The sequence below is a fragment of the Clarias gariepinus genome, chromosome 6, assembly GCF_024256425.1.
Source record: "Clarias gariepinus isolate MV-2021 ecotype Netherlands chromosome 6, CGAR_prim_01v2, whole genome shotgun sequence".
NCBI lineage: Eukaryota > Metazoa > Chordata > Actinopteri > Siluriformes > Clariidae > Clarias > Clarias gariepinus.
Genome location: NC_071105.1, coordinates 10,937,375 through 10,951,523, shown reverse-complemented (window position 1 = coordinate 10,951,523; position 14,149 = coordinate 10,937,375). Strand labels below are relative to the sequence as shown.

General features: G+C 38.7%; 1 protein-coding gene across 1 annotated transcript in view; it reads right to left on the bottom strand.

The window, feature by feature from the left end:
- raver2 (ribonucleoprotein, PTB-binding 2) overlaps positions 1-14,149 on the bottom strand; it is a 92,022-nt gene that overhangs the window by 9,333 nt on the left and 68,540 nt on the right. The window contains exons 8-11 of the mRNA XM_053499086.1: positions 10,227-10,338; positions 8,635-8,849; positions 8,215-8,326; positions 3,726-3,871 (exon numbers count right to left, since the gene is read on the bottom strand). Coding sequence (XP_053355061.1) covers positions 3,726-3,871; positions 8,215-8,326; positions 8,635-8,849; positions 10,227-10,338 — 585 coding nt within the window. The remainder of the gene's footprint in view (positions 1-3,725; positions 3,872-8,214; positions 8,327-8,634; positions 8,850-10,226; positions 10,339-14,149) is intronic.

The window sequence follows — 14,149 nt, the reverse complement described above, 5'->3', positions numbered from 1 at the left end:
TCCATGCAAATGTCGACATTACCATGGGAAAAAAGTATGCACATTGATGGCATATAGGATTCTTACCAACCATACTGATGCAATAATATACTGTATGAGGGGTGTTCGAGTCAAACCGGGACCTGAGGTAAAAAATTCCCATGAATTCATAATCATTCATAAACACCACTTGCACATTACAGGAACTCGGCTGCCACATCGCCCGTACAGTCCTGACCTCACTTTAAGTTAAAGGAGTTCCTGGGAGATAGGAGCAGGAAGTCCGATAATGGCTCAGGAAAATTGAGAGAACTTTCTACCATGATGGTATCCAAGCACTAATAAAACACTGGGATAAGTGCATTTGTCTAGCGGAGGATTATATAGAGAAAGAAGAGGAGTTTTTAACTTTCATACCTGTGTTCTGTTATTCTGCACAATTAAAAGTCCCAGTTTGACTTGAACACCACTCGGACAAGGCAACTACACATGTTTATATGGACTTGTAAATTAAATAATGAATTTTAACACTGAGCATTAAAAAGCAGAAAAAAAGAAAGAAAAATATGCAAACTATAAAGACAGAGAGAGGAAAGGACAGGGCAGTAAGAGTAAAAGGTCCGAAAAAATATGCCGGAAATGATTTAATAATTTAATACCTTACATTTTTTTCATAATTACTATTTCAAATGTTTTTATATTAAACCTCGCTAATCAAGCATGTCCTTTATATCGTCTGTAGAGCGCCGATTCAGACACGTCACATAAACGTATAACATGCACATGTACAAGTATAATGCTCTCTGCAGTCATCTTTAAAAAAAACACTTTTTTTTGTAGAAAACCTCTACATCTCATAAAAGACTGTCCATTCATGAGCTGTTTATCTTGAAGACTCTCCTGCGATAGAAGAATTAAAGGAACAGCTGCAGATCTGACTGTTACGAGTGCTGACATTGAGTCTCCAAGAAATGTCCTTCCAACACAGTGTCCTTCCAAGAAAAACATCACTATAGAGAAGTATCAGACTGAGCACATTAAAATCAACCTGTGTCAGAGTGTCAGAGCCGCTGTTGCAGAAACCTAACCAAATTCGAGTCAAGAAAATAATAGATAGGAGGGGGCCAATTTTCAGATCAAAGCGAGTTTGGAAGCTCAAATGCATCAAAGGATTCTGAGCGTCACATCCGGTGTTACACCATTTCACCGATTTTTAGCAAAGGCTTATGTGTTTCTGGCCATCAAAACAGCAACTACGTGCAAATGGAAAAATTAGCTTGTGTCCTATAAAAGCAATAACAAATCATGGCTAAATTACACTCGCGGAGAGATAGTTAGACGGATGCATAGGCATAATTCACGATGAACTAAAGTTAGAAAACTGTTATGAAGTGAGAATACAATATTTATCCCGATACATAAGTCAGGAATGGAACAAAACAAGATCAAAGAGAAAGAAACAGAAAAAGAGAGAGATGCCCAGTATGGGTGTGTGTTAAAACTGTCCTTCTTTTACTTGTGTGAACGGTGTAAGATCTTTGTCCCTTCATTCAAAGCCCTATTACTGCTATTTCATCTCATTCTCATCTCGCTGTGATCTCTCTAACCGAGTCACCATCAGTCCCCTTTTCATTTTCCCCTGGGCATGTGCCACCCCCTCCGGCCCCTTCTGTCATGTTTAATATCCCACAGAAAATAGGCTTCGTGCACACACACACACACACACACACACACACACACACACACACACACACACACACACACACACACACAGCAACAGAGAGAGAGACAGGAAAAGAGAAATAGAAACATATGAAAGCTAGGCTGTTTTTATTTTACACCAGTCCCACATGTTCCTCGTCCCGCCAAACTGCTCAGCGATTCATGGTTTCATTTCGGTTCTGGCATATACGACAGCTGATGCTCGCCGATCTTAGAGTTGGGTGAAATTACAAGTTTGTGAAGCCACTTTAATAGGAACACCTGTCCCCCCTCACCATTCAATCAATCAAAGACAAGAGTGGCAAGAGTGCAATGTTTAAAATCATACAGCCACAGGTGAAAAGCTTCAGTAAATGTTTACATTAAACAGAACGGGGAGTAAATGTGATCACAGTGACTTTGACCATGATGTGTGATTATAAGTGCAAAAGTCTGAGTGTTTCAGAACCTGCAGATCTAAATGGGTTTTATGCACAGCCGGATCTACTGTAGAGTTTAACTTAATTAAATCAATCTTTAAAACTGTGATAAACAGGAATGCATCTCGAGGAGAAACACGAGAAAAACATCAAACTGTAGACTAAGACTAGGTCATAAACCTGCTGACTCAAAATAGGGACATGAAGCTACAATGAAAAACTGGAAACTTAGACAAGTCTTGATGCCACTCGCTGGATGTTTTTGGTAAACTCTAGAGATGCATGAAAATCACAGGTTCACACTGAGATTACGACTTGGTTAAGACTACTACTTGATGATGTTTCATGTGCACATTATCAGAAGCTCTTGACCTGCCACATGACTGGCTGATAATTGCATGAATAAACAGTGGTACAGGTGTTTCTAATAAAGTGTCCAGTCCAGTGAACATATGCATCGTGATAGATCATGGGTGCAAAATGATTCAATTCGAGGAGAAACATTGCAGAACAATGATTTTATGGCTTCAACCACTTTCGAATATTAAAATATCTGAGCACGTACAGAAACACACGATGCCATTAATCACCACAAGAGCCCCTGGAGCCACATTTAACAGCGAGTTTAGTTCTTTCTTTTCTCTTCTATAAGCAGGTCTTTGTTCAGCATGTGTGCCAACAGTGTGCACAATCTGGGCACAATGCACAGTACATTAAATGGGGTATACAATTAATTTGGTCCATTTTAATCTGTTAAAGATTTGTTTATAGGTCTTCAGTGGCTCAGTGGTCGCTCAGCAATGGATTACTGATCAGAAGGTTGGGGGTTCAAGCCCCAGCGCCATCAAGCTGCCGCTTTTGGGTCTCTAACCCATACTGTACATAAAAAATACACGAAAATTCTACCTCGCTTCATTCTGACATTTAACAAATGCAAAAAATATGTTACAGATGTACCATACAGTATTATGCCGGACCCTGCACTCAGACTATAAACCTATTATATATCTAAGCAGTTGAGGGTTAAGGGCCTTGCTCAAGGGCCCAACAGTGGGAACTCGGTGGTCGTGGGGTTTGAACCTGGACCGTAGTCCAATGCCTTAACCAGTGAGAGTCTTCAGTGGGCTCCGAACCATCTCGGGGAAATTCTACCAAATACTCAAGAAGTAAATGCAAATTTTTGACTAACGAAAGTAATAAAAAAAAAAAAAAACATAAAAATTCTCCCTCGATCGCTTCTGACATTTAACAAATGCAAAAAATATATGTAAATTTCTAAAACAGAAAAGGTTTACTCTGATTTAATGTTTGACAGTAAAGATAAAAAAAAGGTTTCTGTGTTTTGTCCTGAAGTGTATATAATTATGTTTATGCGAATTATGATTTTCACCGAGCTGTACAGTAGATGTGACAAATAAAAAGTCTTCTTCTGCTTCTAATTCCTCTCATAATGGAAATATTGAAAAGGTTTCAGCATTAGTACAACTATAACTGATGTTCTACTATAGTAACCAAATTATAAGCATTACTATATTTGCAAAACATACTTTCCAACTTTACTGGTCGGTGTGAATGTGTGTTGGAGCACTGGAGTGTAATAGTTACCTGTGAGTATTGCTGAGTGTACTGGTTTGTGTAGTCTGAGGCGGTGCACTCGGTGCTGTACTGGGTAGTCGGGAGGGAAGCTGGAGGCAGAACAGAGCTATAGGTTCCGCTGACCACCTGGCCTTTACTGCTGCTGCTACAGGGAGCTACACACACACACACACACACACACACACACAAAATCTTCAAAACATCCAAAAACATCACTTGTCACCACTTATATCAGCCTGCCAGCTGTTGGCACGGTGGTAGAAAACATAGCCTTGAGCATGGAACCAGTTGACAGGACAATTACGAACCATAATCGTCTCTGTCAAGTCATCCGGGCTTCATTCCAGTCTACGTATTTATTCTGCTCCAGCTCTACACACACCTGAGGCAGATAATCAAACCTGGAGTCTCCTGACTACTCGGTTCAGGTGTGTTTGGAGCTGGAACAGAATCAAGATGAAACTGTCTGTCTGGGGAGCACTATAACGCCTATAACGTCTGTCTGAGACACAGAGCTGGTTCAGGGCTGAGAACACCCTAGTGCCAAAGACTCAAGCTGTGTGTGTGTGTGGATGTGTTCATTCCTTCGTGTGCACAGGTTTCTGTTCACACAGCAATCCCAAGGGAACTCAACACAATGCTTTCTGTCCCTAAGAGAGACACGCAGTGAGGTGTTGAAGGAGGACGGTAATTAGGAGCTTCATGCTTTTGGCCCATAAGGGATTACTTGGTATATAATTTAAGCGTGTGTATGGAAAATAAGTTTTAACTTTATTTAAAATCATATGATTTCTACTCCACAATCAAAACACTGCGATATCGTCAAAAAAGTGCTTGCTTGCTATCGTCCTGGTTTTTAGGATTTTATTTTTGAAATAGATTTGTATACCACCAGGACATTCCTGTCCCATTTCCCTCTCACGTTTTTGATTGTTTTTATTGTTTATTTTCTTTTTAATGGGCCTTCGGGAGAGATAAGGTGGAGATGAGATTGTGATATAACCCGCCACAGAGCTACTAAACGTTTTCCCTTCAGAGGCTTTTCATTTTGGGGTGGCAACTTGAGGTATAGAACAAGGAAAAGGTAGGGAAAGTCCCCCAGTTTAGAGCTGAATTTATGGAAATCATATGCAGAATATTAAAAGGAATTTGTGTGCAGACTCGTGCCTCTGCACCTGTCTGGTTTATCTTGAGTAGAGAGGGTGCACCGCTGTTAAATCTGGAAAAACTTAGGGGACGGTAAACATGGAGTGATGAAGCAGATTGCTGCTTTTCTATACTGTACTGTCAACTGAAATATGATGCAACATAAAAAAAAGAGGTTTGATGAATGAATGAGAAGATAAACACTGAAAGTTCCATGTTACAGAAGTCTAATAGTATACCGCTAGAATATTACTGCATGAATTATTCTAGACGTAACTATTGCATCAACGACTACAACGGTACTTTATCACTTCGGCTTATTCAGCAGCTTATAAAATAGAAATTTATCCTAAAGTATATATTATAGAGCTAGAAATACAGCGTCAGTAACTGGGAACCCGGCCAGGGGTCTATTGTTGAAGCAGAAGACTTTTCGGCATTTTGGTCTGTCGATACGCCCCACGCTGGGGTTCGGGTTGCCAGCTTGATGCTTGATTGTCATTCATACATAATTTGGCATAATCTAATCTGCCTGTTTTTGGACTGTGGGAGCAGGAGTACCCGGAGGAAACCCACCAAGTACAGGGAGAACACGCAAACTCAATGCACACAGACACGCGTGCCAGAAAGCGACTACAAACGTAAATATCTTAAATATTATCTATATCAAGCTTTGCCAAATGTAGCCATAAGATATTCAATAAAATTAATGTTATATGTGTGTGTGAGATTTGAGCTTTTTTATTTTGCTTTCAGTGTGCTCATTTTAGTTGAATTAATATAACAAAAAATATTTTGTCAATCCGACAAAAAGAATGCTTGCTTAATATATACTTTATTATTTATTCATCTTCTATACTCCTTATCCTGTATACGGGCAATTTGGGAACGCCAATTAGCCTAACTCGCAGGTCTTTGGACTGTGGGAGGAAACCTGACTACCCAGAGGAAACCCACCAACACAAGGAGAACGTTCATACTCCATGCACACGGACCCGAGGCGAGGACCGAACCCTAGACCCTGGAGGTTCGAGACCACAGTTCTCACCTCTATTGCACCGTGCCGCCCACTTCATTATTCATATTCATATATTATTCATTATTTATCCATAGAAAATGTGGTCCTTAAAATGAGAAACATTCATCAAGAATGAAATTCAAGGTCAGAACTGGGCATTATTGAGATTCTGGATCGCTAAAATCCGTAGTTCCATTTGAGGTCTGAATACCTCAAATGGATGTGTGCGATTTCACTATACACATTTCTCCAGTCTGACTATGGCCCTTTGGGATTGCTTTGTGAACAAAGATGTTTATCCTGGCAAGAAAAAGATAAAAACACTGACGGAAATAAAATGACAGAATAATAACAACAGTGCATAAAGGTACTGTAATGTTCTTTAAGCAAAGACAGACGTTCAGTTTGTGTGTATGTACAATACCAGTCAAAAGTTTGGACACACCTTCTTCTTATTCAATGTTTTTTTCTTTATTTTTTAATTGTTTTTAATATTGTATATTAATACTGAATACATTGAAACTATATCACACCAAATATGAGATTATGTAGTCAACAAATACATGTTAAATAATCCCGAAAACATTTTCCATTCTTTAAAGTAGCCATCTTTTGCATTAAAGACATTGTACACTCTTGGCCTCATGGGGGCGTCCTCTGGACTGGATTTACTACAATACTGAAGGAGTTCCCAGAGATGTGGCGTACTTATTGTATACTCTCTGGTCCAACTCATTCCAAATCATCTCTACTGGATTCACACCTGGTGCTTCTGGAGGCCAGGTCATCTGATGCAGTGATGTGATGCTCCCACTAAGTGCAAACCAGATGGAATGGCTTGTTGCTACAAAATACTGTGGTAGCCATGCTGGTTATGTCTGCCTAATTTTGACTGAATCACCATCAGTGTGACCGGCAAAACAATCCCACACCATCACACCTCCTCCTACATGCTTCACAGTGGGAACCACACATTCAGTAACCGTCTATTTATCCTCTCTACGTCTAACAAAGACATGGTGGTTAGAACCAAAAATCTCAAATTTGGACTCATCAGACCAAAGAAGACGTTTCCACTTATCTAATGTCTATTCCTTGTGTTTCTCGGCCTGAGTCTCCTCTAAACAGTGGATGTTGAAATGTGTCTGATTCTGATGCTGGTCGTTCTAATAAACTTATCCTCTGCAGCAGAGGTAGCTCTTGGCCCTCCTTTCCTGGGACAGTCCTCATGAGAGCCAGTTTCATCATAGAGTTTGATGGTTTCAGCGACTGCACTCGGAGATACATTGACTAACCTTTCAATTCTTAATTTACAGATGGACTCATCTCTTCACTTACAGTAACTGCGCGTTTCCAGCCATAATATAGATTTGTACAGTAGCTGTAGTAGCACTAAGGCATGTCTTTTAACTGAATACCATTCCAGTTCAACCATACCATGAAGAATGCCATAAGTGTGTCATGCTGTCAACAAAGATAAATGTACAGTAGCTACTTTAGACAAAATTACATTCTGGATTGTTTAATACTCTTGTTTTTACTACATAATTAAATGAGTGAGTGAATGTGTAAGAGTAAGTGAGCGTGTATGTATATCTGAAAGACTGAGTAAGTATGTGTAAGTGATTGAATGTGTGTGTGTGTGTGTGTGTGTGTGTGAGTGTGTGAGAGTGAGTGTATGAGTGAGTGTATGAGTGAGAATGTGTGAGTACTGTAAATGTGTGTGTGAGTGAATGAGTGCGTGTGTGAGTCAGTGTATGTGTGTGTGAGTATGTGTGTAAGTGAGTATATGTGAGTGAATGAGTGTGTGTGAGTGTGTGTGAGTGTGTGTGTGTGAGTGAGTGTGACTGAGTGAGTGTATGAGTGAGTGTATGAGTGAGAATGTGTGAGTACTGTAAATGAGTGTGTGTGAGTGTGTGTGTGAGTCAGTGTATGAGTGAGTATATGTGTGTGTGAGTAAATAAGTGTGTGTCTATGTGTGTATGTGTGTGAGTGAGTGTATTAGTATATATATGTGAGTGAATGAGTGTGTGTGAGTGTGTGTGTGTGAGTGAGTGTATGAGTGAGTATATGTGTGTGTGAGTAAATAAGTGTGTGTGTATGTGTGTGAGTGAGTGTATGAGTGAGTATATGTGAGTGAATGAGTGTGTGTGAGTGTGTGTGTGAGTGTGTGTGACTGAGTGAGTGTATGAGTGTGTGTATGAGTGAGTATATGTGAGTGAATGAGTGTGTGTGTGTGTGTGTGTGTGTGTGAATGAGTAAGTGTATGAGTGAGTATATGTGAGTAAATGAGTGTGTGTGTGTGTGTGTGTGTAAATAATGTTGAGTGTGTACCTTGCAGCACTACTCCAGGTAAGACACTGGCCATGTTTAGGTAAGGGTTGGAGGGTAGTTTCACCTCTTTAGGTGGTTCCCCCAGCAGAGACATCTGGCAGCTGGTTTGTGTCTACACACAGGAAGAAAACACACACACACACACGCACACACACTTTTTTCATTAAAGCATAAATTATACAGGAACAAACAGGTGACAAGACACTACAGCTCACTCCTATATACTATATATATATATACACACACCACACCTATATTTCATGCTGTTTAAGGATTAAAATACTATAACTAAGAACACACACACAGCCAGTACGTATACAAAAATAGAAAGTGATGTTAAAAAAAGAAAGAGTGTGTGAGAGACAGCGAGCATAAACAATAGAGGAGGAGGAGCAGGAGGGGAGTGAAATCTGTGCTCACTGTGAGTGTGCAGTTCTCTGATGCAGTGCTGCTGTGATTAACCGGAGCTTTGGAGCTCAGTGCCGCTCTGCTTGACCCAGAACTGAAGCCGTGTGTCTGGCTGAGAGAGTGAGTCGATACTGCTGGCTGTTTGTCTGGGGCTGGAACACCGTTCTGATCCCCAGGGCTCGAGTGAGCGCGGCCTCCTCCAGACCCTCCGGCCTCCCGAGTCGAGTCTGAGAATCCCAGCGGTACGACATATACAGGATTTAAAATAAATCAGTTCAATTAAATACACAAGAGTCTGCATGCTTGTTGCCGCGTTTCTGATGTAAAAGAACTTTCTCAAAGAAAAAAACCTCATAAAGTACAAAACCAGACAAAACAAGTGTAGTGACAGTATTATATTAATAGACTCATTCCACTAACATTCGTTACCTAGATTATAAAAACCAAACGGCTCATATTTTTTTGCACTTATGTATATAATGTAATCCTGAATTCCCACTTTCATATTAAATTTTACACAATGTCAATCCTTATTAGGCTTGTGATGGATGATAACACGAAGGGTGTTCAAGTAAAACCAGGACTTATGATGAAATGTTTCTTATGAATAAGGCTGTAAAACCGACTGACATTTACAGAAGACGTCAAGTCCAGGTGGCTTAAAGCCCACAGAAGTCGTTCCCGTGAACATTCAGCGAGTGGAACACCTGCTCCTTGAAAATTCACCAACTTTCAGAAGAGACAAATCTATCTGTTCTGTATCATACAATCATCTGGAACTCGGCTGTAAGTTATTGTCACGTCCCCCGCACACAGTCCTGACCTCGCTCCCAGCCATTTCCACATGTTTAGGTCATTAAAGGAGTTCCTTGGAGACCAGCGTTTTAGACATAAAGTACAGTAGGCAGTCTGATCATGGCTCCAGGGTAACTTTCTACCTTGATGGTATCCAAGCACTACTGAAATGCTGGTAGGTGTGTATAGTAGGTGCATTAGTCTAGCAGGGGAATATAGAGAGAAATAAAGGGAGTTTTTACACTAATAACTGTGTGTTCTCTTCTGTTATTCTGCACAAGCAAAAGTCCTGCTTTGACTTTTTGCCTCTCATCTCTACAAAGTATAAATCCTTTTAATAAACCACCGAAGTGGTCAGAAGTGGCACACAATACTAAAGTCTACATATCATTTACCAAGGAGAAAAGATGGATCTTTAGGCAAAATACGAACAAGGCACAATAGGGAATTTCACAGTCCATGCGCAGCTACTGAGAACGCATCACTACCCCTGTATTTTAATCAGTATATAATGTTTTCAAGCTTATAAATTTAACATAACAATATTATGAAACAGTGGCATTTTATGGTTCCTATATGAAATCACGTCACACCTATGACTGAAGTGCTAATGAACCGACGCATGTATATTCATTTCAAAGGTTTCGTCTGAATAACATCGCCAAAGAAAGAACGCTGATTGAAGCTGCAGCCTCTAACTATTCATGCTGGATTCCTCAAACACTGTTTAGATTTGCATTGCAAATGCAAATGCGTGAAATGGCTTGTGCAAGGCCAGGGCCAGCCTACGCACAGCCTACAACGCTTACCGGTGGAGGAATCGCCAATCAGCCCTTTCACCACCGGCACCGGGGCTGCAGCTCGAAGGGCCAGGACTTTATGGAGGAGTAAACGGGAGGGGTCACCTAAAAGACTGGGAATCTAGAGAGAGAGAGAGAGAGAGACAGAGTAGATAATGCATCAGGATTTTAATAGTGTGCTTTATGAGACCCTCCACACAGTGTAAGACACATGTTAATAGACAATTATCCTGTACATATTGGTGTGACACAGTGTCATTGGACTCTCGAAACCCCGAATGTTAAAATAACTAAATTTGAGGTTACGTACTGTATGTCTATATGAAATGAAGCACATGAGTTAACTTCTTTTCATGGATGGAACTATGGCAAGATCATGGCCTTGATTTGCTGAATATGTAATAAGGACAAAAAAAAAAAAAAAAAAAAAAAAAGCTTGACCCTGTTCGGACCAATTCTAAAATCTAATCAGCTAGTTACAATGATAACTCTGTATAATTCCTACAAGCCATCAACCACTTGCTTTACAGACGCTGTGCTAACAAGAATCTCAGACGGATGCTTTGACGAACAGACGGCTGGACAGACGGACAACCCCAAGGCACGACGCATAAAAATAAAACCGAAGGCCCTGACACAAGCAGGAGCCGGAAAGGGCTGCATTAGAGCTCTGGCAGTCTATCAGTGGAGATAATACACGGAGCCTGGTAATGTTTATGGATCGGGTTATACACACACACTACACTGAGCTAGACCATTCAGCATAATGTTAATGTGTCCAATTATGTCTGCCTGGGATGGGGCGGAGGGGGAACAAAACATCAAAACAAAAAAACTCCTAAGTCTGTCTTAAAAGGCTGTTAATCCTGTGATGTACTATGTAATTTTTACTAACAGTTATAATACACAATAAAAGTACAAACTACACTATACAGTGTAAAATGCATTCACTTGAATTCCATCTACACAAACGCTATCCATCAGTTCTTCTTGGCATTCATGTACGATCAAATGCTTCTGATTAGAGTAACATTTTAATAACCTAAACATGCTGGACGTGCCATTACATCATCAAAATCAATATCAGTATAATCATTCATCCTAGAACAGTCTGTAAGTAAAGCAATATACTTTGAGCAGACATAAATCCAGTATGAAAAAGTAGAAAACGGGGTTTAGTACAGTAGTAATGTGATTTATAAACGTGAATTAGAATATGCAGGATTCCTTGGCTGACGAGCAGCTAGCATGTGGTGCTTTCACCAGCATGGGCAGGGTTCAAATGCAGGTCAGGGAACCAACCCAGCCAATAGGGTTGTACAAGTTTATAGAGATGAGGGAAGGATCAATTCAATTACGTATCGTGATTTGTTTGTTTGGCAATTCATGTATCACCATACTGACTCCAATAAAGATTTTTTTTAATTAAACTCCTCTCGGCTTCACACACGCACGCACGCACGCACACGCACATGCAGATGCACACACACACAGTGACTGCGCGCAAAAACAGAAACATTTATCTGTCAAAATTTATTTTTACTTTTTTTAAAGGTAAAGTGAAGGGTAATTTGTTTTATTTTTACATTGGTGATATGAACAAAGTTTGTTCAAAATTGTAAGAAAATCAGAAAAAAAATCCAATCGAGATATTCATAAAATGGTGATACATACAGTATAGAATTGCGATACAGATTGAATCGACACTTATGTGTAGTAATAATATCGTATCGGACGCTCCCAGGTGATTCCCATCTCTACAAGTTAGCGTATTCTCAGTGGCAGTCCCAAGGCGACAGAAACTGGGAAGGGTTGTGTCAGGAAGTGTACTGACATAAAACCTGTGCCAAATTAAATATGTGGAGCCCTGATCTGCTTCGGCAAAAAAGAAGGAAAAAAACCTTTATCAGAAGAAAATATTTATCAGTTCATCAGACTTTCATTTCAGTTCCAGGTGCACATACAGTAGGCTTAATTTGGTTCAATTAATCTCTTTAGGGTTTCGTGTTTGTCAAATAAGGAATCATTTATTTGTTCAGGATGAAACAATCAAAAAGTCCGGATTCAATCAGAATGATCAAAAGTTTAGACAGTAACTATAAGTTTGAAAATGGCTCTTTTTTTGACAAAAAAAATCTATAACTATAACATACATCTATTTTCACTTTTAGTAGGAACAATGGATTAAAATCAAGCTCTACGACCATCTTTTCCTCCACTGAAACTGTTAAAAGTTAATTTTGAGTGCTCTCCAACCACAGACACATCCACTCTTAATCAGCTTTACTAAAATGTATTTTCTCCAAATCCATCCAATATGCGACCATAGGAGTTCCATCTACTGGCACCACATCATGCATTGACGTAAACTGCATGCATACAATCCACTCTACTACAGACACCCCGCCACAGACACCCCGCTACAATTCAGTTTTTTTTCAATGTACATAATGTGTATATTTATATCTACACAAATGTTTACAGCTAAATTACAGCTTAAAACTATTTTCTATAGTTTTCTATATCTAAGTATAGATATTATCTTTAGATATTATAGATACTATAAATATTATATATATATATATATATATATATATATATATATATATATATATATATTTGTATTATTTGTTCTATTTTCAATAGCTATGTTTTTTATAGCTAAGTTTCTCTATACTCTATTTCTTATTTTGATTCCATAATTAATTATTATTTTTTAGCTTAAACCAATAGTAATGCATCAAATGTTAAACTACAGTATGGCAATGATCAGTTGATAAATAACCAATAAAACAGTTTTAAAGCACTTTAATGAACACTATCAAAGCTGGTTCATCCAGTTGTGATAAAAACACATAAAAAAAATCTGTGCTAATGGTGAAGTTATTTTTAGAGGTAGCAGGTAAATCCAAAATATTTGGACTCAATACATGATCTGATGTCATGGGGGTCATTTTTTTTCCTCACTGTTTCTCTTAGCACATGATAATGATTAATTAATTAACGTTACGATCAGGATGAAGTTTGCCACAAACATATAATGTTTATATATAGACATTGGAAGAAAATATCATGTTCTTATATAAGAACATTCAGGTTTCAATAGGTTATAACAATAGTATTTCTTCCTAAAACTTTGCATGTACTGTACTATCTATACAAATACGAGAAAGGTTTTGTCTGTACATTGGTCAGAACTCGCTCTTTCAATAATATCTTTATGTTTTTACACATTGGTAAACCAGAAACCAGTCTCAAAAACTTTTCTGTATGTTTGTACGTCTGTCCAGCCAGATTTTGTCGCAGCATCACACAAAACTCGCTGGATAGAATTTAATAAAACTTAAGACGATCATTCAGTATTTGCCTGAAGTTTAATCTGCATCATAAATAAAATTAAAATGTTGTGATGTTATAAACAGTTATGTGGAAGATTAAATAGTCTACTTTAAAATAAGCCACTAATAAGCTACTTTGCTGAATGTAAACAAACACCTGAACCAATAGATATTAATAAGAAAAGCTAAGCTTATTATTTTAACTTGGATTAATTAGTTAGGAGTTTTATCTGATCTACTTTTTCGATTTCTCATCTGTGATTCCCTCTCTGATTCCTGAACAGGGAGTATATTCGGCTGATGACAATATAAATACAACTTTACAGACGTACTTAACCTTACAAAAATGTATTTCTTAGTATTAATAAATCAGACAGACAGTTCTGTCGTACAGAAAGACAGGCAGACATGTACGTGGGCTTCAACCTGAAATAATAATAACACTGATTACATTAAAGCTGATCAGGTTATTTTTAGCTTTAACCTTTTAACCCTTTCTACAAAATCATTAACCTTCAACAATGGGTACTAACTGGAACTAGTACTAGTGTAACTGTGACAAGAGCACATTCTGTCTGGGATGTTTAAAAGAAA